The sequence below is a fragment of the Magnolia sinica genome, chromosome 8 (genome assembly GCF_029962835.1).
Source record: "Magnolia sinica isolate HGM2019 chromosome 8, MsV1, whole genome shotgun sequence".
Taxonomy (NCBI): Eukaryota; Viridiplantae; Streptophyta; class Magnoliopsida; order Magnoliales; family Magnoliaceae; genus Magnolia; species Magnolia sinica.
This window is the reverse complement of record NC_080580.1, coordinates 23,441,568-23,467,000: the sequence shown is the minus strand read 5'-3', so window position 1 is coordinate 23,467,000 and position 25,433 is coordinate 23,441,568. Positions and strand designations below refer to the sequence as shown.

General features: G+C 38.7%; 1 protein-coding gene across 4 annotated transcripts; it reads right to left on the bottom strand.

Annotated features, from left to right (window-relative positions):
* Window positions 1-805: 805 nt before the first annotated feature.
* On the bottom strand, window positions 806-14,072 carry LOC131253088 (serine/arginine-rich splicing factor RS2Z33). 4 transcript variants are annotated; one of them, XM_058253918.1, is made up of 8 exons: window positions 13,973-14,072; window positions 13,641-13,696; window positions 6,936-7,053; window positions 5,984-6,023; window positions 5,737-5,907; window positions 4,720-4,919; window positions 4,517-4,612; window positions 806-1,406 (listed from the first exon to the last, which is right to left on the bottom strand). In XM_058253918.1, the coding sequence occupies exons 3-8, from the start codon at window positions 7,040-7,042 to the stop codon at window positions 995-997; spliced, it is 1,026 nt and encodes a 341-aa protein (XP_058109901.1). In that variant the 5' UTR covers window positions 7,043-7,053; window positions 13,641-13,696; window positions 13,973-14,072; the 3' UTR covers window positions 806-994. The 4 variants fall into 4 exon arrangements, with proteins under 4 accessions (XP_058109901.1, XP_058109903.1, XP_058109904.1 ...); XM_058253920.1 differs by having other exon boundaries at window positions 5,737-5,832; window positions 13,973-14,071; XM_058253921.1 differs by lacking the exon at window positions 5,737-5,907 and having other exon boundaries at window positions 13,973-14,071.
* Between the last annotated feature and the right edge of the window lie 11,361 nt (window positions 14,073-25,433).

The following is a 25,433-nucleotide window of genomic DNA, read 5'->3' as shown; positions in this document are numbered from 1 at the left end:
ATAAATGGAATTTAGGCTATGAGATTCTGCTGTACCACTGTTGGTCAAAATACATAGCTAAAATTATTTGATTAGAACAGATAAAAGACTTACTCAATATAAGAGTTTGCCATGCTGAATTTCAATTGGGACTGAGCATGACATAGGGCAGCATGGACGGTGAATTTGGATGGGACAGAAGCAACTCAAACTGCAAAGCAGAGTCCTTACTCATGCCTCAGTGGTAGACTCTCAAGAGTTTCAACACAAGGTAATGGGTTCGAGTACCCATTGTAGTGTGAGTGCATGCGTGTGTGTGGGGTGTGAGTGCCTGCGAAAATAAAAAATTAAAAACTTCAAAGCAGTAGGGTAACTTGGTTTCAGGTCAACCCAAACCCAATCAACTTAGGCAGGTTGTCAAGGTACTCGTATCAGATTCAGATTGGAAAACACCAACCCAATTTCAATTCAGGTTGGGTCCGGGCTGAGCAAATTCAGTTGGGTTAGGTTGGGGTTGGGAATAATCACATGTACTTGGGGTCAGGTTGGATCAAGTATAGAGGATTTTCAAGTTGGGCACCCTTTGTTGGAACTTCAGGTCAGATTGGATTGCAGGTTGAGGCTTCTTGATGTTTGGTTGGGCTCAGGTTGCAGGCTAGGTCCTCTTAATGTCGGGTTGGAGTCAGGGTTCAACCCGAACCCAAATGGCCAAGTTTTTGCACCCCTGAGCATTCCCAAGGGATGCTGTGGTATCAATGCAGGCAGGACATGTGATGTTGTGAACAATGAAAGGTAAAATGCAATTGCAGTCTCATAACACTAGCAGTTATCAGAAAAAAGGGAGGGCCATCTTAATAAGCTTAAAATTCACAGTAAGCACCATCTTGCAGAGAACACAGGCCACATAAAGACAGACCCAGCAAAAGCCATAATATCCAAAAGTTTCGCAAGTATAACATTTCTGTTCATGGAAGCGAAATAAGTTTACCAAGTTTTTTAAGGAACCTGACACACCTCAATTTTGAGCACTGCCAGGAGACTCACTGCCTCTAGCAGAACCACGGTTATCATCATCATCAGCGGGGCTCCTGTCATCCCTGGGGCTAGGGCTGCGGCCATTAGCCTCAGGGCTTCGGTACCTCCTGCCTACAGGACTCTCCCTCTCAGGACTGGGGCTCCTGCTGTTGTCCCTAGGGCTGCCGCTGTAGTCTGAACCGTTGCGCTCAGTGGCCTGCTTACGCTCCCTTGGTGGAGGGCTCACTCTCTCCCGTGGGCTGCCATCGTCAGGTGTAGGGCTGCGCTTCCTGCCTTTGGATGGGGGAGGAGGGCTCTTCTTTGACTTTGGGCTCCTGCTGTATCGAGGGCTCCTTGATCTCCTCTCCTCACGCTCGAGGCTGCGTTCTCTTCTTGGAGGGGACCTAGACCGGCTGTTGACAAAAGCAGATGATGTTGTTATTGAATTAAGAAGAGTTGTATACATCACATATGACATAACAGATGCAAAACAAAACAAATCTTCAAAATGATAATATTTTGATGCCATCCTTGAATCTCTTCCAAATTGGCAACCTGTTTCATTTTACTTCCACTGTTGTATATGTTCAAATGGAACTTCTGTGAAACATCACCAGCATAACAAAGAACATAACGGTTATAGTTCACTACCTGCTTTTACATTGTGGTTTCTCATACACAGCAAAACATGGGAAACATGCACACAGCAATTCTAACTCTCCAGATCGCTGGCCCAATTGTGGATTGACCATAGACCGAAAATCACACTGAGGGATGCCAAGCATCCTATTAAGATGGTCTGCCATCCAAACTCAAGAAACAAAATGATGTGGCTAAGTTCGTTCCATCAGTGTGAATCTCATCCTATGCTACCATCCACAATGGGATTCATGATTTGAATAGTCTGCAGCGTACTGTATGTTTGTCAGGTTCATTAGACACCACAAGATAGGAAGTGACGGTGAACTACCACCTTGGCCAAGTGGCCCTAGCCTCTTAAACATTTAAAAGCTCCCGGTAAAAAGGAAAAGAAAGGATGTGACCACAGGAAGCACAAGAACAAATCCTCGACCATGCATCAGAACGTGTACATGCTTGAGGAATTAGGGTTGCATTCCCAGTTCCAATTACAAATATATTCCCTACATGTCATTTAAATTAAATCCTCATACATGTCCTCTTTTTTTCTTTTCTTTTATTTTATTTTTTTAATTTTTGATAAGCTCATAAACATCATTTACGTTAATTCCTTCTAGGTTCAAGAATTTCTTGAGAGTTTTTTCAATTTTTGAGGTTTTTCTGATGAAAATGTGAAGAAAATCTAACTGAAAATAATACAGGGAATTCAAAAAGGAGAAATGCTCCAATGCTGTCTTCTGAGTACACTATAAGTCAATAATGCTCCAATGATGTTTTTCTGCATGTTTTATACATCCATTGAATACAAACTTGGCAGGGCAACATGGAAAGATTCTGAGAGGATATATGGTGCAGTGAAAGGCTGCTCTGTTTTTTATTCCATATTATGTGAGATTGCTATGTATGATTTATGCCCATCCCTCCCATGCTTCATTTCCCATGTTTCCTGACCTGCCAACACAGTCACCAGTCATCTGTCTAAAGAAGGGGTGGGTAGGCATGTTGATTGGCAGGGGCTTTGACGGGAGATGTAGCTTGTGCCTTTTTCTTCTGCATTTTAGCTTCATTTATGTTTTGTTTATTCTTTCTTACGACTCCATTCACTGAAAACAACTCCACTAGAACTCTGTGTGTGCGTGTTTCTTTCTTTCTTTTTTCTTCTTTTTTTTTTCTTCCTTCAGAAGGATTACTGAAATTTTACTAAGAGGCAACCAAAAAAAAAAAAAGGATACAAAGAGGATGATGAGGGATAATCCCATTAATATAGAAAGGAAGATTCCCCCAACTACCCTGAAAAGCCTCTAAATGGCACATCTAAAAAACATTATCTATAGCCCATTCCACCACCAACCACTTAGCCATGTGAAAAACTTGGTTAGAAGACGAACCTTGCCATTGAAGGTCCAACTGCTTAATTCTAACCAAACCAACCATAGAATGGACAATAGAACCAAACACTATATTGTAATTCTCTTCCTTCTGATGGAGCATGACCCAGTTGACTTCCAAAAGGGCAAAGAAGTTTCCCACACTTTTCTAGAAAAGGGGGAGTGTAAGAAGAGATGCCCCACATTTATTTCGTCCTAGAGATGCAAAGAACATTGATTGGGAATAATTATATTCCTGTTCCATAGGTTGTTTAGCATCAGAATCTTGTTTTCACCCAGCTAGCCACCCGAAAGCTGACCAGCCTGCATACTTACATCAAAACATAGATATGGTGGAGAAACTGTGATGGGAGAGGGATTTTGGAGCATAATGTTCATCTCACAAGGCAATGTTTTGTTCCCCAATCAGTGGAAAAGTAGTGTGCTCATGTGCCTTCAAACATCTCCTGAAGTTCCACTGAAAAATTCCAAGTGTGTGCCTTCAAGTGTGTACTCATGTGCATTCAAACATCTCCTGAAGTTCCATTGAAAAGTTCCACCATTTTCCTGAAATTCCCCAATCTGGGTGCAATACATAGTGCAATACCTAAATACTTTTTTACAGCATCAGTATGGCTCTCCATCATAGGACAAAAGGGTAATGCCTGGAACGATAAGAGGAGCAAAGGATATTGTCAGGGTGACCCAGTTAGGGGTCAAACAGTGGGTAAGGTTGGTTGGAGTAGGTGCAGGCATCCACCAGGCATAGTCACACAAGGTACGTGGATATCTGCCACTAGATGACATTCTCCTTAATGAAGAATGAGCTGGTTCAAACCCTGCTGCTGCAGAATGACAGTTCTACAGACAAGGTGAGAGTCGTTTTATAGATTAGAGATGGGAATTGGGAGAGGTGTGGCAAAACATTTAGGTCAAGAGTCCAAAAGGTGACTTGCTTGAGCTTATGGACGAATGTTTGGCTTATATATTGGGCAATGTTGAAGTAAGCTTTTGAATTGAATTTTGGCTGTTCGAGAACAGATCTAAGGGGCAGTGCAGAGACAGTGGGTTAGGTTTCTGGCTAAAATTCCTTCTGGGAAGGGGCTGGATTATGGGCAGGTAGCAAGGATTACTGGAAATGATTAGGGGTAGATTTGTAGGAATAATCTGTGTCAGGTTAGGCAGGTTGTTTGAGCATTACTTGGCAATAAAAGAAACAACTAGAACCATCTAAGAAGGGAAATAAAGGTGAGCCATACAGGAAACTCCATCGATTTTCCATCCTTCAAAAGGGATCCCAAGAAGACACTGATTCACTCTGATTTAACAGAGCACCAGATCTCAACAATTCAACCTAGTCCTTCACTCCTCATGGGCAGTTCACGATCTTATTAACTAAAGGCAATCAATGCCAACATTTGAAACCATGTAGCGAAGTGGTATGAGCTGAAAATTGTTATAAGTTGGGCTACAATAATCCCACTGTTCTTCTACAAAAATAGATAAGGTTAGCCAACCTGTAACTGCGGCTTCGGCTGTAACTGCGGCTTCGACTTCTGCCACGGCGAGGAGATGGTGATCTCGATGGCGATCGTGAGTAACTACGCCCACGTCTGTTACACAGCCATTCCATATTGAATAAAAAGAGACCACTGATACCATGTATCCAAAATAATTATAGAAGAACATAGAAAAAGAATTTAAGGGTAATAGCAAATACTTCAGATTCTTTGGACTGTTTTGGCAGTTTCTTTCTATGTGGCCTCTTTCTCCACAGCGATAACACTTGTTCTTCCAGTCGCCTGCTTTGCAATCTCGAGCCCAGTGCCCATCCAAGCCACAATTAAAGCAACGACCAGATCCAGGAGGTGGACCTCTACCCAGATATTCTCGAGAACCTCCTCCTGAGCCACGTGGTCCCTGAACTCACAGTCAAAGAGATATTATTGGGGTGCATATACATGGTAAAGCCACAAATAAGTAAGAATGCAAACTGAAAAGCCTACCACTGCAAGGATACTAAATCTAAGTTCAAGTCATCAAAATGCATTCTCTTTTTCAACTATTAGAATCTCTGGTGGATGGTGTGCAACTCAATCAATCCATGCAGAATTATAATGCCGTTAGTCCAGAAAAGATATTTTTAGGGCAAAGGGCAACACATGACCATGGAGACATTTCTGCATAAATGATCAAAGGCACTGACATTGCTTCACTATTTGACTGCGATTACTCTACAAGCTTACAAGTTCGACATCAATGAATGGAAGTAAGAATGAGTGAATTTAAAATGAGAAAACCAACTCAAACTGCCCATATGTTCTTCGTCAAGTACATTTTGTACAAGTTCATCAAGTGATTGAGATGCAGTTGTTGTCTTTCATAGAATACAGATATGGAATGAGAGTTTAGAACTTAAGATTACAAAAGCAAAGCAGCGAACTAAATTACTGCAGAAATGTGAAAATGTTTTGGGACTGAGAGCAACTTCTTTGGACGTCAAGAGTTCTGAATTGACCGTTCGCTGCAAACATCAAGATCAGTCCATTCCTAAAAACATGCCGGTCTTTAGCTCTACAACTGCTGCATGGGGTAAGATTTATGTACTGATTCTTTTTCATAGAGCTCCAATTATACATGCAATGTCCTAATCATTTCCCAACCCAAATAATTACCATGGGAATATTGGCAGACAACAAGCTGTAGATAAGTAAAATACAAAGAATATGAAGCTCACCCCCTTTGCAAATTCCACAATGATACGGCTCCCATCAAATTCTCGACCATTTAAGCTGTATCTTGCATCGTCTGCATCTCGAGGATCACTAAATTCCTGTAGATAGTTTGCAATGACAAGAGAACCACACAAGAGAGGCTCATATTTGAACAACATGATTCCCAAACACTCCTGATGAGGAAATTAGATAACAACTACACATTAAAGCACACAAAGAAACACAGTAAGAGAGTATGGATATACATACAATAAAGGCGAAGTCGTGCTTCAAATCCACATCTCGAACTCTGCGTAAACCGTTGCCAGAAACAGTAAGGCCATCATGACTTTATGTGCCGAAGGGTTTGACACTTCGCCCCTCAGAAGAACTAAACACCACTTTGTGATTGTTGCCATTTCCATAAAAACACGCAATAACATTACAGAAAGAATCGCCAAAGTCTCCTATAAACTTTGCAAGAATAGCCACCAATTCCACCAAAGGGCAGCCTCTCACCATAGACCTCCAGGTTAGGCAAAAGCCCAGAAACCTTCAACAAGATCATTCAAGTTAAAACACACGACACCTGGGGGTGCAACCTTCTCACACAGATAACATAAAGAATAGAGAATATAAACCCAAGCACAAACCAGCTTGGCGGAGGCCTAAATGACTCAGAAGCCTCAATGGGAGACAGCCCAACACCCACGCAGATTTTTTTAAGGTGTTCCACCACCCACACGGACAGACTGCTAATCCAATGAATAAACATCATCAGAAGAACACAGGACAATCCAGTGCAAAGGAGGTAATAGGTTCCAAGCATGTAGCTGAAAGGCTGAGTTCAACCAACATAAACTCATGTTAAGCCAACGAAAATGGATGTAAGGTTATAAACAGCATATATATTAACTCTACGAGTTCCCAAAAATATACACTGGAAAGTGAGCATGAGATCACGAAGAACCTAATTGTGCTAAAAATCATCTAAGAAGAATGAAATGACTAGGAATAGATAAGACAAAGGAGTGGGTGTTGACAAGGAACAAGAAGAACCTGAACAATGAGACAATTGAGGACTTTAGCATCTACATTGAGAAGATTACATATGATTGATGATAAAACAAGAATGACATGAAGAATCACCATAACGTGCATGCAGTTCACATAAACCAACTAAACCAATTAGCTTAATCTACGAATGGTTGTATCTTTTTACCTTCCATATCTGCTGAAAAGGTCTTCCAGGTCACGCGTCCGAGTGCGAGATGACAATCGGCCAACATAGAGGCGAGTACTCCCGTAGCGATCATCATAACGAGGCATGTTTGTTTTCCCTGCAGCAATTAGAGATTTAAAGACCAACATCAGTAAATCTCTTAGTCACCAAAGAGTTACTTGCTGAGGCATTACGAACTCCAAACACATGAATATAAAAACAAAGAAAAATAATTAGAAGAGTATTGTCCTCCACCTAAACATACCATCCAAATGCAAATAACAAAAAGAAGGCACAAACATGAGAATAAAGCTTTCAACCATATACATATATCAAACATATAAAGACTCCAAATATTTATTTGAATTAATGTGACCAAAAAAATCAAGTCTGTTCAACCAAATCAATTAAACTAAGGCCAGGCTGAATGATGCTCATCACAAAGGAGATAGTCCCTAAGTACCACTTTGGAAAACAGATGTAGCAAAATTGGAGAACATGAGAGGAAGAAAAGTAGGGGTGTCAACGGGCCAGGATAGGGCCGAACCAAGCTTTGTCCAAGACCAGGCCACATTATTCTACTTAAGCCCAAACCTGGCCTGGACCCATGATGGGCCAGAACAGTCCAGCCTGAGCCCATGAAAGATTCAATTGGCAAAGTGAGAAGAAAATAATCCTAAAAACTAAACTATTTTCATTTGTCACTAATAATCCCATAATTCAAAAAAAAAAAAAAAAAAAAAGCTAAACCATTGTATTTGTAACGAGAGCCATGTGATACCTTCACCGAAAAAAGAGAGTAAAAAATTACACTATAATCACTAATAATCCATAATTTAAAATGAAAAGAGAGAAAGAAGCACATAGAGAGAATAACACAAGAGAACAGAGAGTGAGAGGGAAGAACATAGAAGAACAGAGAGAGAAGAAATACAAGAGAGGTTATGGAATGTACATGGAGTTGTAGCATAACTTAGCTCCTCTCTCTCTCTCTCTCTCTCTCTCACACACACACACACACACAAACACACACACACACACACACACACAAAAACGCACACACACACACACACATACAAAAGAAATGCTACTGCTAAGATTATGATTAATATATTTTGGGATGAAACACCATTTTATTAGGATTTTGATGGATTGGGCTTTGTTTGGTATGAAAATATGATTTGGGAAGATAACGATATGTAGAAATCGAAGGGAGGGCGGGATTTTAGGAAGAGGGGGAAATTTTTATGGAACGAGAGGAAAATTTTTTGAAATTTAACTTTTTTAAAATATTAACAAGCCGGGCTGGGCTGATGGGTTCTTGGATGGCCAAGTCCAAGACCAGCCCGCTTGTGAAACAGACTTGAATTTTAGGCCCGAACCCAGTCATTGGGCCAGATAGTCTAGCCCAAGCCCGGGCCAAGTCAAGCAAGCCCAACCCATTGATAGCCCTAGAGAAAAGGAACTTACAAATATTTTTAAAAAATAATTTAGATATATAAGCAAACTCATGTTAGGATAAAAGGATGCTCGGCCCAACTTTTCCCTGTTGTCATCAACGTCTGCATCATCAATACTGTTATCTCCATAGTCACCATGTCCTGGTTATTTGGGATCAGGTTTACGAATCTTGTTTCATCAAAATTCCCTTCTAACGCCTTATCTATTGTTAGTGAAAAGGCCTTTGCGTCCCTTCTCATGGCTTGCATCCGAGTCCACTCAGGTCTTCTCTTGTACTCCCTTGGGCCCAGCCTAATTCAAAGTTCCCTCCTTTCCAGGGTTGTCTCTGGTTTCTTAGCACACCGGTGAACCATATTGATGAGCTCCATTATTTTACATACAATTGAGAGCAATCCCAATTCCCAAGTTTATTTGAATTACCCAATTCCAACTTACAACCTTCATAGTGCACATCCATCTCAACATCCTCATCTCTACAACATCAACTCTCTTTTAGTCTAAGTTACGTAGCGCTCTGCCACATATAGCATAGCCATTCTTAACTTCTTTTCCTGGAATAGTTGCATAGCTGAACAGTTCTCCTATGAATTTCATTTGTTAGTAACAGCCACATATCCAGAGGCGTCTCTGCTTCTTCATCCACTACTCCAATTGTATTGGAAACATCCTCCATGGTCTCTCCCAAAGTCCTACCACAACTTCCATTCATGAAATTCTTTTCTAGACAAAGATTTTGACTTACAGACGTAAGAGTGAGACTTCAATAATTACAGAGCATGTCCGGCTAAATATTTTTACACAAACTGAATGTGGTATCCACCCATTCAAGTCCACTCGTGATGCAACTTGGACCAAATCAGCAGTTTTATTCCCCTCGCAGACAGAATTAGCAGTTTCATTCCCCTCACGGAGTGTTGCAAGTCAATCTCCTCTCCAATAGAATCTAAGATATTCCAATAAATTGTTAGCATATTTTTTTAGTAGCCAAGTTGTATCAGATCTCATTACGAACTTTTTAGTAAAAATTTTGAGTCACTACCATTGAAATTACTATGGTTCTATTCAAAGGGAGCTTCCAAGTCCTTATTTTGACATGTACTTTCTCTGTTTTGAGGGTTAACTTTTGTTACAGCCTTTCAATCATTGAATGTCGGCTTTGCATATTGAGGTTGGGTTAGGGTATCGTGATTTCTCATCATTGTTTTTTTTATCCCTGAAATGAAATATGATTGTAGAGTCGATTCCATGGTTATGAAGGGTCAACTTTCTTGCTCGTTCTGCTATCTTTGAGTAGATGTCTTCACTTTGATTACGGAGAATAGATAGAATTAGGTAGGGTTCCTACAAAGGTGGGAAAGTCAAGTCAGGTTTGGAGGCCGAAGACAGCTAACAAAGAAAGGGACATTGGCTTAGCTTGGATTGAGTTAGAGGGACCATTTACCCTGCCCGTTTAGGGCCTTTCTTGCTAAGTCAATTCCCATTTTGGGCAAATAGGTTTGCTAATTATTTTTTCCCAGTTAATAGGATCCTTGAACAAAGAAAGAAACCCTACAAGATAAAAGAGGGTATCTTAAATAATTGTAATAGAAACCCTCCAAGATTATTATTTTTTTTAAAAAAAAAAGGGTATCTTAAGCAATTGTAATAATTAGGTTCAATAGATATCCTGATATAGTAAGATGCTATCACACAAACAGTCATGCTCAATTTGATGGAATTGTGAGATCTTCCATAATTTTGCACATGAGTTATTCTTGGTTTGTCCAACCATTAATAACTTCATTACAGTTATATTATAATATATAGCAGCCGATTGTATCTATATCGTCATGAGACGATACGCGATACGGGATCGTATCGGCCCGATACGAAAAAAACTGACCCACATCGGCCCGTATCGGCATCGATACGGGACCGACACGCCCATTAAAGCCCAATTTTGAATTATTATTATTTTTTTCAAAATTTCACTCTCTTCTTTTTTCCACTTAAACTATGGAAGAAACTTAAAAACTCAATTAAGCTAGATCTAAACCTATTTTGAGATCAAAACAAATGATTTGAATGGGATTCAACAAATCGAAGTGAAGTGGATCATTGTGGGAAAAATCGGAAAGAAAGGTAAACCATCACTTTCTTTTTTATATTTTCATCATCTTTTTGTTGTATTTCAGTGTAATGGGCCCTAGTTCACCAAGTTGGGCTTTTATAGGCGTATCAGCTTGTACGCCCATAAAAGCCCAATTTTGATTTTTTTGTTTTCCAAAATTCCACTCATGTCTCATCTTCTTTTTTTTTACATTTAAACCATAGACGAAGCTTAAAAATTCATTTTAGGCTAGATCTAAACCTATTTTGGGATCAAAACAAATTATTTGAATGGAATTCAACAAATCATATCAAAGCAGGTCATTGTGGGAAAAAACAGAAAGAAGGGTAACCATAACTTTCTTTTTTATATTTTCATCTTCTTTTTGTTATATTTCAATGTAATGGGTCCTAGTTCACCAAATCATGCTTGATTTGCGTTCAATTAGGGCCCATTTAGTCGACCTTCAACAAATCAAATCGACAGACAACATTCTCATCAAAGAACGGTCTGATACACCATTGAATACATGGTCAAAACACACAAAAAATGCTAGATTTTTTTTTTTTTTTAAAGTAACGGGATTCATTGAAGGAGAGAAAAAAAGACAGCGACTGTCGAGGTGGCAGAAAAGAAAATTAAAAAAAAAAAAACGAGAGAAAAAGCCAGACTACTGTCCTAGGAACATGAAATTAAAATCCTTCAGGTAAGAGACATTAGCAGCCCATTCAATAATTAAATTCTTCGCCCTGGACCCCACAACTTGAGCTGAAGACTGAGAGTTGTTGAAGCATCTGTTGTTCCTCTCATTCCAGACCGCCCACCAGATTGCTATAAAAGCCATTCTCCAAACATACGATCTGATTTTCCCCAGCTTACAGCCATGCCAGAGAGTCAGCAGCTGGAAAGCAGATGCCGGCACACACCCGCTGACATTAAATCTGATACAAAAGTCTACCCGAATTTGGGATATAAATGGACAGTGAACCAGGAGATGGTCAACAGATTCCTCGCTATCCATACAGCAGAGACATATATTTGCTAGCTGCATGCCTTTCTTTTTCAAATTGTCGATCATAAGAATCTGGTTTTTTGACGCCAGCCATGTGAAACGCCAGCCATGTGAAGCAGATGAACTTGGGGAACTGGGTATTTCCAGATGAATGGAGAAGCGAAAGAAGAGTGAGAAGGACTTGGAGCAATAGCTGCGTACAGAGAGTTGACCGAGAATCGAGAATTTGTCCCTCTTCCAAATAATTCTATCTTGCTCCGTCTGGGTCGGATTAACTATAGAGAGGCAATCAAGTAACCCAACATATTCATTGACCTCCCTTTCGTGAAGATTCCTACGACAATGAATGTCCCAAACAATACCTGCACCGGATAAAGAATAAAAGTTGGCGATATGAGCATCGTTGATGACAGAAAGGCGATAAATATTAGGGAATTTATCCTTCAGTCTCAAGTCCCCCAACCAGCAGTCCTCCCAGAAACGAATTACGGCACCATTCCCCAGATCGAAACCTATATTCTCCACAACAGGCCTTTTGGCTTGAAGAATGCCTCTCTATATATGTGAAGCTTTGTATGCAGTGGAGTCCTTTGTCCACCAACCCCCCTGAGAGGACCCGTATTTACCTTTGACAATTCTACTCCATAGAGCCTCCGGTTCCAAGGCCAGCCTCCGGAAAAAATGCTAGATTCTTGGATCTCCTTTTTTCGAAATTTTCTAAAATTTTTTTCTTTAAAAAAAATTCTAACCAATATCAATACACGACATCGTATCATATCATTTTTCTACCAAGCTGATACACCAATCGGTAACGACATTTAGAACCATGGTATATAGACGAAATACTCTTTTGCTTTAAATAAAATTTCCCCATAAGAAAAGGAAAAAAAAAAAGGTTTCCATGAGATCTTTAAGATGCCAGCCACACAACCTGATCCATCCTATCTTAGGTCAGCTTAGCAGGCTTCTAGAGGGAGGATTCATTGACCGCCTCTTGGTTCCAATTTCTTCAAATTTCTTGATGGGGCTGGACTGTACTCCACCTCAGATTAGCAGAACCCCAAGCTTCCTCAATGGAGTCTTCGTGTTTTCTATTTTGACATTAACTTCAGTTGGAAGATTCTGAAAATTTCTGCATTTTTTTTTCAAAATGCCCAATTTCCTTTTTTGGCTTGTTTTTAATTTCATTTCTTTCATATTTCTTTAATAAGAAAAACATTTCTATGCTAACAAATAAGTAATTATCAGATTTTCATGTTTAATGATTTCTTATTTTAGAAATCTTGGCAAGCAAGGAATTTTATTTCAAGTTCCTAAATTATGCTTGAGATTTTCTCAAGAAGGAAACCTAATAGACACTCATTACAAATATGCCCGGTGGAATGAGAGAGAGTTGAATGATCTTTCTTTGCGTGATTTGAACTTTCAATCTAGTATGTTGAACTTCTTTGCAATTAGTTTCCTCTTTGATCTAGTTGCATTACTTCAAATGGGCTAAGAACCATGCACAAGATGGTCAATCAAATAAAATTAACATCACACATTCAACATGTATGTTTGAGACGTAGTCAGCGCTTCATAGAACTCCACAAGTAATCCCATTCACAAAACCATTCTCTATGATTCCATATCCAGCTTTTCTTTTTTATGTTTCAAATTCCTAAATCTTAGTAGAATTCAAAGCCCGGAAAATGAATTCCCCGAAATCAACACTACGGAATGGAGATTTCTTCAATTTTCAGCCCGCTAAATATTGCCAAAAATATAAACCGATAATTAGGGCAAACCGATATTCTATCGAAAATTACAAAATCCAAGCATCAACTTAAAAGTACAAGGAAATCACGTGAAAAATCTATGAATCCAGACTATCCAGCTTTTCTTTTTATGTTTCAAATTCCTAAATCTTTGTAGAATTCAAAGCCCGGAAAATGAATTCCCTCCCGAAATCAACACTACGGAATGGAGATTTCTTCAATTTTCAGCCCGCTAAATATTGCCAAAAATATAAACCGATAATTAGGGCAAACCGATATTCTATCCAAAATTACAAAATCCAAGCATCAACTTAAAAGTACAAGGAAATCACGTGAAAAATCTATGAATCCAGACTATGCTCGCAACCAAATCGGCATCTACAAACCTGATTGCTACAGAATGAATTCAATCAATCCTTCAGCTGAAGAACTACAACGACACCTACACGGAGAAAAGAAAACATCAAGGAAAAAAGCACAAAAATGTATAAAAAGCCCCAAAATTCAAATATTCAAAGATTCGGATAGAGAAGGGTTATTTTTAGGGGATCTTCCACCGATTTCAGCTGTTTCTAATACACGAACTACCGGATAACAAGAATTTATAGAAAATCGAGAAAAACGGATCTGACTACGGAGAAATAAAGATCAAAACATGTAGAGATCCATCGGAAAATCGAGGGTAGAGACGTACAGATGATGAGATAGAGAAACGTACCTGGAAAACGCCTAGACGTAGATAGATAGAAAAAACCCTAGCTTTCTTACCCTTCGCTGCGGTCTCTCTCTATTTATAGGAGAAGGTTGGAAAGCACCCAGAGCGTCTGCAGAGCGCTGCCCCATGTAGAAACGAAAGCGCACGTGCCTATGTGGCACACGGGGCTAGACCCGAGGGATGCGGTTTCCGTGGATCCCTGATTGTGGGGTCAACCTTCATCCATGTTACTTACATCTACACCGTCCATCCGCTTTTAAAGATCAATTTAGGGTATGATCCCAAAAAATTAAAATAGATCCAAATATAAGGTTGGACCATACCATGGGAAACAGTGGTGATTGACCATTAAAAACTTCCTATGGGTTACAATGTTTTGTGATCAAGCTAACATTTGTTTGGTCCTTCATCTACGTCTTTGTGACCTTATCAATAGGTTGGATGGAAAATAAACATTGTGGTGGCCCTGAAGAGGTTTTTAATGGTGTGTGTTGGATCACCACCGTTTTTTCTGGTGTGGTCCACCTGATATTTGGATATGTTTCATTTTTGTGGCAACGCTCTAAAACTAGCTGTCAAAAAAAATGGATGGTGTGGATGTAAGGCACGTACATCAAGGAGCTATCAAAAAGAATGGATGATGTGGATGTAAGGCACGTACATCGAGGTAGCCCTACATTCAAGGATCCACCGACCTCGGTGGATGAAGTCTGTGGTCCACTCAGGATCAGAATGCCTTATTTTTTAGCTGGAATATCTAATCGGTGTCTCGCATGACGGAATGATCTGATCTCCAACACGCCAAAAAGACACGGGAGCGGCTTCGACGGATCCCCCAATCCACCGAGGTGTAGGTCCATGTGGACCCTGACTGTGGGGCCTATGTGACTACATCCACACCGTCCATCTCTATTGAAAAACTCATTTTAGGTAATGAACCAAAAAATTGAAGCAGTCTAAATCTCAATTGGATCATAGTACGGGGAACGGTAGCAGTAGACCATTAAAAATTTATTGTGTGCCGCAAACGTTTTAGATCAAGATGATATTTGTATGGTCTCTTCACATAGGTGTTTGTGACCTTGTCAACAGGTTGGATGCAAATAAACATTCCGGTGAACTCTATAAAGTTTTCAATAGTAGATATTCAATCACAACTGCTTCCCCTGGTGTAGTCACCTAAGATTTGGGCATCCTCATTTTTGGGATCATAGCGGTGTGGATTTAAAGCACATACATCACACCCACCTCGGTGGATTCGGGTTAAAAAAGGAACGTGTGCTTGCGTGCGAAACATGCAGTGCTCTGAACCGCGTGTGGGTTTTCAAACACCGGGACATGTACTGTGTACTTGAGGGAAGCAGATTGTCGATCACCCCGGCCCATAGATATACCTGCGCTCGGGGCTGTGTGGGGTCCACAGAGATGTCCATCACAAATCCACTCCGTCCATCTGTTTGGAAAGCCATAATAAGGTAGAATTGTGATGTTAATGCAGATCAAAACTCAGGTGGGACACACAACAAAACAGTGGGAACAAAAACGTCCATTGTTGAAGCCTTTCTAGAGCTGACCATGATGTTTATATGCCATCCAAACCGTTCATAAGGTTACTAACACTCAGATAAACTCTACTAAAGAATATCATCCTGATACAAAACTTCTATCACCCCCCGGCATTCAATTCCCCAGTGTTTCGTGTGGTATGACCCACATCAGTTTTTGATATGCCTGATTTTTAGAATACTGTGTGGTCTTTCAAAATGGATGGACTTAGTGGATTTGTCACGAACATCACTGTAGGCCCCGCAGTCCCGAGCAGGCGACTATATCCGTGCCTGGGGTAACAGGCAATCTGCTCTCATGCTCGGCTCTTCCGTTCGCACACCTGTGAGAAACGTCTATAGCACGTCTTGCGCAGCAAGTAAAACTTGTATATGAGGAATTTTAATTAAAATGGCCTCTAACGCATGGCTGTTTCAAAAAATTGGCCTCTCTTTTCATTTCTTTTATTTTTCTTGTTAATGCATACTTTTAATTTTTATTTTTTTAAGCCAAAATATCCTTGCCTTTACGCGTTTCACTAATAAGTGTGCAGAAACCTTTTAAGCCCCGATTTCGATATATGATGTGACATCATGCGATGATTGGACCCACTTGAAAGCAGATATAATCCATTCATTTTCTTCATGGCCTACCATTTCAGCAGGAAGATACAAATTCTAGCTAGATATGAGCTCTCTATAACCCACAACAATTGATAACGGTGACCGTTTACTTCCAATAATTTTCTTATGGTGAGGTCTACCTTATCTACAGACGTGACTCATTCCTTGGCCTATGGCCTTAAATTAAATTCTAAATTTAATGGACATAGTAGATTCAACACATACCCCATGGTAGGCCCTACAACTCTTCACACACAACAACCTAAACCCACACATGATAACTTCAACACTTAACACATGTCAACCTCAACACTTAATACATGACAACCTCAACCTTTAACACATGATAACCTAGACTCTTAACACATGACAGTCACGACCCACACCCTTAACACATGACAATTTCGATTATTGACACATGACAACTTAGACTCTTTACACGTGACAATTAAGACCCTTAACACGTGACAATTTTGACACTTAACACATGACAACCTGGACCTATACACTTAGGGCATGTTTGGATTTACGGCTTAGATCATTTTGCATAGTATTAATGAATAAAATAATACTTTCAAAGCGTTACGCTACCCTCGACTACATCGCCTAGCCAATGTACTTATTAGAGACGTCGGTAATGTTAGGGAGCAGTCCATCAAGCAGTGCAACGCCTTTATCGCACTGCACTGGAAAATATACTTTCAGTTTCAAATAGTTCGATGGTTTATATCTAGATTTACACCTTCATTGCTATTTCCTTCTCATCTTCATGGACTAGTTCAAACACCTTGAGATCGATTTGTTCCCACCTCAGTCCCTTCCGAGAGTGTTTGCATCTTCGTCTGTATCGAAGACGAAGATCATATATCGTATGTCTCTGGTTATATATGCAGTTGCCCCCCTTCGTTCCACCATGAATAAATTCTTCAAAAAAATTTAGTGATGACAGGTTGGGAGTTTAGAATCATTTGTATTTCCTAGGGCAAACATGATTTCTTGAGTCTCTCCATGGTGTATCCATCCCTTCAGGGGTGGATATTATTGTAATTATGTCTCTTCTCTTTTTGTTGTGTACTCCACTACCTTTGTCCCAATAGGATGTATACGTAGGCAAGTAGACCTCCGCTTTCTTCCATACCCTATGAACAGGGCATCCTAGGATCTACCGCCGTATCCACATCCATTGCAAGTGAATCCCTGTGACAATACTTCGTATATGCAATCCATCTGGGAGATGGAATCCACTCACAACACCTAGGACATGACCACTGCATATCATCCATGTACTAAGTAATGATCCACATGGACCATTAGAGCCATTACTGAATGGTTATAAAAGGATAGTGAGTCCAGTCATCTTCTACACCATTCGGTGATCGTCGTCGGTGGAGGTAAAACTCTGTTTTCAGGTCCAGGGCTTGATTTATGGAGCTTTATAGGATTATCTTTGATTTGTAATCGTCAACGTTATAGAGGACATGTTGTCCACTGTTAACTCAGTATTAGGAGATGTTTTCACGAATCTACTCTATTTATGTTGGCATATGAGTGTATTCCTTGTCAATGTTACATTTACTTCGTATTTTAGAGTTACCATTCCACTTACTTTATTATTTTACATAACGTGAGGTTTGATGACAAGCCCACTTATGCAGACAACACTCGCTTTAGTGGTGATCCTGTGAAAAACCAATCCCTTGCATTATTCTATTCATTTGACATGTGCATTTTTTAATGGTAAGCCAGTTTCTTTGACCAAGAGATACTATTAATCTCCTCTTCTGATATATATAAAATTATTTTAACATTACTTGCATAAATTATCTCTTTAAAATGAAGACATATTCATAGCTATCGATAGTAAAAATCTGATTTTATATGTATGTATATTTCTCCTCTATATATCCATGATTTTGTCTCATTTAATTTATGAAAGCCCTTACTAACTTACAAAAACTAAATATGTTATTACTAATTTGAACTCAACTATAAAATGTGTGAATATTATTCGTACACCTGTAAATGAATGTTTATCATGACATGCTCACCATTAAATAAAAGTAACTGGCATTCTGATAGTAGAGTTGTCCAATTTTCTCATGGCTTCCGATAGTGGTGAATTTGGCACAAAGCAATCCTCCTATAGTGATTAGAATGATAATGAAATAACAGCTGCATTAACCGCAATTGCAGCATCTGTATGTGTTACGAGAGCTACTAAATATTATCGGCACTACTGTATGAAGGCGTTGCCTAGAAATGAAAATATTGAGAGAAATAGATTCGTCAATGAAATCATAAGGAAGAGCGATGTTGATTGTCTTGCATGGTTAAGAATGGGTCGGGATAACTTCTGCAAATTATATTCATTAATGAGATATTGAAAATTACTTTTCGATATAAGGAGGTGCAGTTTATAAGAGCAAATGGTCATGTTTCTACATACTATCGGTCACAACGTACATAACTGTGTCATTGTTCATTGCTTTTCACGATCTTCAAGTGCTTGATGCTATAATTGGTCTCTATTCAGAATATGTGAAGTTCCTTGAGTTACATACTCTGAAAGAAATATCTGACAATCCAATGTGGATTTCATATTTTCAGGTATTACATTATGAATTCATGTACTTGTCTAGCTCAAGTCACTTCAGCATTATCTACCAACTTATTTTTAGAACATTTTCTTGTAGGATTGCATTGGGGCCCTCGATGGCGCCCACATACCGACCTATTTACCGAAAGAAACAAGCTTAACCTTCCGAAATAGAAAAGGTTTTCTGTCACAAAATGTAATGACGGCTTGTACATTTGATATGAAATTCGTATATGTGCTCGCTGGATAGGATGGTTCTGCATCAGATGCTCCAGTTTTACAAAATGCATTAACTCTTGCCCTAACTGTGTCATTGCTCCTCATGGTAAAGATTGAATGGTGCGATTTCTTCAAAGATTGAAGATTATGAAATGTTAATAATCTACAATTATATATTATAATGTGTAAGAAAATATTATGTCGTAGATGCAGGATATAAGCATTCTCTCGAATTTATGGCACCATATTGAGGTGTTCAATATCATTTGAATGAGTATCGTACAGGAAGGAAGCCTGCTAAAGAAAGAACTCTTTAATTATTGTCATGCCTAGTTGCGAAATGTTGTCGAGCGTTGTTTCAGTCTTTTAAAGAACTAATTTCATATTGTACGTACAACACTATAGTTCAAGCTTATAACTTAAGTAAAGATTGTTATAGCTTGTTATGTCATATGCAATTTCATCCGTATTTGCAGTGAAAAAAGATTTACTGAAGCAGTTGAGGATAGTGGAGACATTACAGAGGACATTTCGCCATTTCCTATAGAGGTTACTAATGCTAAAGAAGGTCGAGCATTGTCTCACGTAACAGACCGCGCAAGAGAGGAGCGAAAAAGGGGATGAGATTGGAGAGAGGATGTGGAATGACAGTCTTCCATACACGCGACAACATTATTAATTCTAATTACACTTTCTATAATGAGCTATTTATTATAACAGTAAGATTGCTAAGACAATTATTTCGTACCGTTCTCTTTTTAAACTTGTTTGAGATACTTCGCCTCAATTTCAGTACATTATTGTATTTCCATCATAATATATAGCAGTAAAGTTTTTTAATATATATATATATATCTTGAATACTTTAATCATTATATTAATGTCACACATTTCTGATTGTTGTGCTCTTTACGTTGACTATTTCTAATGCATAGGTATAATGAATTTTCTTTAGAGCTTTTTGAAGGTATCCAAATATATGAATGAGAGGTCTTCGCAAGCAAAGGGTACACGCTCACCAAACAAGAGTCCGACATCATCGAGTCGCAATGTAGATACACCAACTAAGAAAACTTTGCTTCCATCAAACAAAGCTCCTTCACTAATGAGCTAGAGTCACCTCAATCCAAGGATATCCACTAGTAAAAAAAATGCTCAGATTTAATGAGCGATTCAATGGACAATACATTGGTTGATGCATTGTGGAGCAGGTTAATCTAGGCCATAAGAGTGATATTGTCTTTAAACCTGAAGCTTATAAGGCAATGATCACAGAAATTCAAGATAGATGTAGAATTGAGTTGGAGAATCGGTATATTTCAAACTGTTTGTGTACCTTGAAAAGGTTTTATTGAGCAATCAAAGATATGCTGAATGCAAGTGGGTTTGCATGGGATCCTGATTTGAAAATAGTTATCACTTCGGACGATGTTTGGGATGTTTACATTGCGGTAAGTAAATCCCCTAAACTTTTATCGCATATTTAAAGAGATTTTAATATCATCTTTGTAATTAGAATCATTGTGTGTAACTAAGTTCATTAACTGCCAATGTTTACAATCTTACCCATATGTCGAACGAGTTCGCGGGAGGCATATTGATAGATACAATGACTTGGCTTTTATGTTTGGCAATGAATGTGCACATGGATCATTTGTCAGGACTACCTACTCGTCACCCCTTTCCGGTAGACACCGCTCACGAAATGAGCTAAATTTCGATGAAGATTTTGAAGACAATGGATCTAAAACTGTTTGTCTATCGTCAGACGATGATGATGGTCACAAAAGTAGTTCTAGCCTTCGTATGAACGAGGGATCATAGTAGCAGTCAAAAAAGGTATAACAAAAGCCATATGGAGACCACAAAAGGGTCTAGAAGCAGTCGTTCTACCACTAGCGACATGACCCAACAGAAAAAAATAAGTCAAGTGATCACATTGACGATAAGATGAGAGAAATGACTAATGCAGTCAAGTCCCTAACAATTATAATGGTACAGGGTAAAAGTATGATCTATCTTCAAAGAATGTTGGAGATTCTAAAAGAAGTCGAGGGAGTCAGCTATGAAGACCAACTTTGGGCTGCTAGGGTGTTGCAGGCTGATATAGTTAGTGCAGGTTTCTTCATGAAAATGAGGCATGAGAGGAGGAAGAAGTGGATTCAGAAACATGTCCTCAACCGCACTGACCCAAACTAAAAGTGAACTGGCTTCAAATGACACTCTCCAAGACTTTGATAACATACATTCTCTTTTTGTATATTTATTTTAGATCTTTAGGGTATTATACTTTGGGTGCTTCTTGAGCACCTAGCAGGTCGGATGACTATATTTTGGATGATGCAGTTGCTGATGGTCTGACCATTTGCAAGTAATGTGCTCGTAGTATGTTAACTTTTGTAGTATGTAGATGGACATGGTAGTTATTTGCTTGGATGCATGTGCAGCACATGTTAGATAGTCTGAAAATGATGAACAGACGAACATAGGCATCGTAATAGCCTCGAAAGGGATAACCACACTATTTAGTGGTTGTGATTGTTTGGGATGCATGTGTGATTATTTGTACTATTTGACCTGCTACAATTCTACTAATATATCCAGATATGATGTTTTGCATGTGATGATATATCCATAATTATGGCAGGTTTGCTGTTGATCCTCATTTTCATTTCGTAATATGTGTGATCGATTTTTCATATTGTCTTATAATATCTCAACAATGTAGAATTATTACTCCAATGAGGAGTAAGGTAATACATATTTAGTCACAGCAAGAATGATTTTGCTCCATCATGTCGTATTAATATGGAACATAGGGAAAGATCGAAACTTCATAAGCAGGTGAGATGTCGAATATAATAGAACAAATCAATTTGATTGTTTTCAATCATAAGGTTATGAATCTCTGTTTTGTATTATTACGTATATCTTAATAGAGACAGTGGTAGTGCTACTTTCATATGATAGTTTATAACTTTGATGATGATCTAATTTCAGGTACTATGGGAAAGTATTATGTGGTCTTTATGGGGAGAGTTCCAGGGATATATGACAATTAGGAGGACTGTCATGCACAGGTACATCGATTCAGTGACTGTAGACACCAATCGTTTAAATCATATGCTAAGGTAGCGACATAGTGGAAGAAATACAAGGAATAAATAACAAATAATTTGCAAAATTAATTTATTGGATTGTTTCAGATCTGTTATGATTAAAACATATCCAACCAAGATCGATTTGTTCTGATTATTGTAAGTCAACCTCCATCAGGTAGTGGGTTGGAGGATCTGTGAGGAGCATAACAGTGCGTCGAAAATGCGGACTGAAGGCCTGTTTAAGAGGGCAGGTGAAGAAACTGCTCAGATTTAGGAAGCAGTGATTGTTGATGATATCCATGGTGGGGTGCACGAACATGATTCTAGTAGCGTCGGCATGGTTGATGAAAATGCAGATCGTGGGACAATTAATACCATAATCGGTGTTATTCTCAGTGTGTTAGTTATATATACAGCACTTACGTGGTTCATTTCATCTTTATTTAAGTAAGGAATGGATGTTTGGCTGCATGAACTAAAACCATATGTTCTGGGTTTTCTTTTCTAATAGAGGACTTTGATTGGAGCCTTCATATTATGTTTTAATTTATTGGACATGAAATACTAAATGTACCATACTTCTTTATTCAAAATTTTCATTTCTTTCACGCGATTTTGTATGAAGGACCTTGACCTCGACCACCCATCAGGCAATAAAAAATGGTTGTCACAGTGGGTCTGTGGTATATCGAATCGAATCTAATCTCCCCACCTTATCTACATTTGTATAAAATAGCCGATTTATTTTCGTAAAATCTCGCAACAGTTATGTTCGAGCTTCCGTATCTGACTGGTATAAATACATCAACTGGGGGCACTAGTGACAATTATGTATATGCGAAAAATATTATGAAATCATTTTATAATTTATGCATCACGCCATTATACGTCTTATCCAAATATCGACTAATTCATTGCCTTTGTATACTCATCTGAATCTACACTTATCCAAACAGTCTGTTTTTCTTTTGAAAAAATGGACGAATACGTACTCTTCTATGTCGTATACCTCTGCCATATAAAAATACAATACAGAACAATACTATAGATAAATCCAAACAGCCCTTAACATATGATAACATCGACCCTTAGCACACGATAACTTAAACCCTTAACATGTGACAACCTCAACCCTTAACAATAGCACCCAACCCTACTTAAATGATCTCCAATCGCCATATGTGGGGCCCATTGTGAGGTATGTGTCAAATCCACTTCGTTCAATTTGATGAAAGGCCATGGGCCGAAGAATTATGACAACATCAACCCTTAACAATAGCGCCCAAACCTACTTAAGCGATCTTCAATCGCCATATGTGGGGCCCATTGTGAGGTATGTGTCAAATCTACGCCGTTCAATTTGATAAAAGGCCCTGGGCCGAAGAATTATTCAGATCCTCATAAGTTTTGTGCCCCCCTCCCCTCCCTCCCTCCCCCCCCAAAAAAATAAGTTTTTAATGGTAGGTTTTAATTCACAATACTTCATGTGGTGTGGTCCACTTGAGCCTTGAATATGCTTCAATTTTGGGTTGATGCACTAAAATGAGCTAGTAAAACAGATGGATGGCGTGGATAAAAGATATAAATCACAGTGGCCTTATGGAGTTAACTCAGTACGCTTAAGCATATTAAGTTACTCAATGCATAATTTACTTCCCTTAAGGAGCGAATTAGGTGAGACCCTAGACTCACTCAAGATTGTGCGGCCCTTACTGTGGGGCCTACTTAATCTATGTATTTTATATCCACGTCATCCATCCATTTTTTTCATATCATTTAAAGCTAGTATACAAAAAATGAAGCAAATCCAAATATCAGGTGGACCATACCATAAGAAATAATGGTGATTGACCATTAATGGGCCGTAAAAGTTTTGAATCAAACTGATATTTATTTCTTCTCTCTATCCAGGCTCATGTGACCTTTGTAACCTTATCAATATATTAGATGTCAAATAAACACTATGGAAACATTAAAGTGCGCCCTAAGAAGTTTTTAAAGGTAAGACATTCCATAATCATTGTTGCATATGGTACGGTCCACCTGATTATTGGATCAGATTCATTTTTAGGATAATGCCCTAAAATGATCTGGAAAAACGGACATATGACATGGGTACAAAAAACATACATCAAGGTGGGCCCCATGATAAGGACCACACTATCTTGGATGAAGCTAGGGTCTCACCTAATATGCTTCCCTTCCCTTCCGCAGACATAAATGACCTAGGAAAGCCTTTCATATGAAGTTCCTGCATTGGGAACCTAGATGGGGTCCACCATGGGGTATGTGTTGAATCTACTCTGTCCATTGGATTCTGAATTTAATTTAAAGTCATAGGCCAGAGAATGATTCGCATCCACAGATAAAGTGGATCATACCACAAGGAAACAGTTGGGAATGAATGGTCACAGTTATTAGTTGTTGTGGGCCATAGAGAGCTTGTATATGGCTGAAATTTGTGTCCTCCACTGATATAGTAGGCCATGAAGAAAATGAAAGAATTGGATATGCCTTCAAGTGGGCCCAATCATCGCATGATGTCACATAATGCATTAGAATCAGTGCTAAAAAGATTCCTACGAAACTGAAGGGCATTTTGGTCCTTGAAAAGTAAATAGGCGTTAAGATGTCAAAAAGAAAAAAAAAATGGAAAAGAAGGTTATTTTCTTGAAATGGCCATACATTGGGGTCATTTTAGTAAAAATCCTGCTAATTTATAAATGTATATAAATCCACCCCGTTTATAAGTCATAACCATTCTTTTAACAATACATGAAAAATGTCAACCCATAAAAAACTCCAGTGGCTAGACTAATCGGATAAATGTAAAATTGTTCTCCAACACCTTTTTGTTCCAGCTCCCCTTCCCTTCCCTCAGTTTTCCCTCTCACTTAGTTCCAACAAGTAATGACGGGAATTTAATGCCAATTTTTTATCCTCTACTGTGAAGCTAGTAAAAGAGATTATGGCTCCACAAGCAAATTAATATGTGTCACATACATTCCCTTGATTGGAATCCATTTTAATAAAGTTTTTATGGTTATTTAAATCAATTTTTTCACATATGGGAAGAATAGTCGACCTAATCACTTCCCAACACTTGACTTAAATCAACTTATAAATGCTTAATTGATTATTCTTAATAAGATACATAATTTTTATAAATAATTCGAGCTTTCAATCAGATTGATCTCATTTTGTGCATAAATATATGGTCCACTTATGCCTTTTAAATACCCTATGAACGACTTATGATGGTCCTTACCTTATGATATATATTGGCCCAGTGAATGATATTACAAAAATCATTCCGCCAGCAAGTTTTAATATTAACAAGCCTGGGTTCATCTTTCGGCCCACTAGATTGATTGGGTATC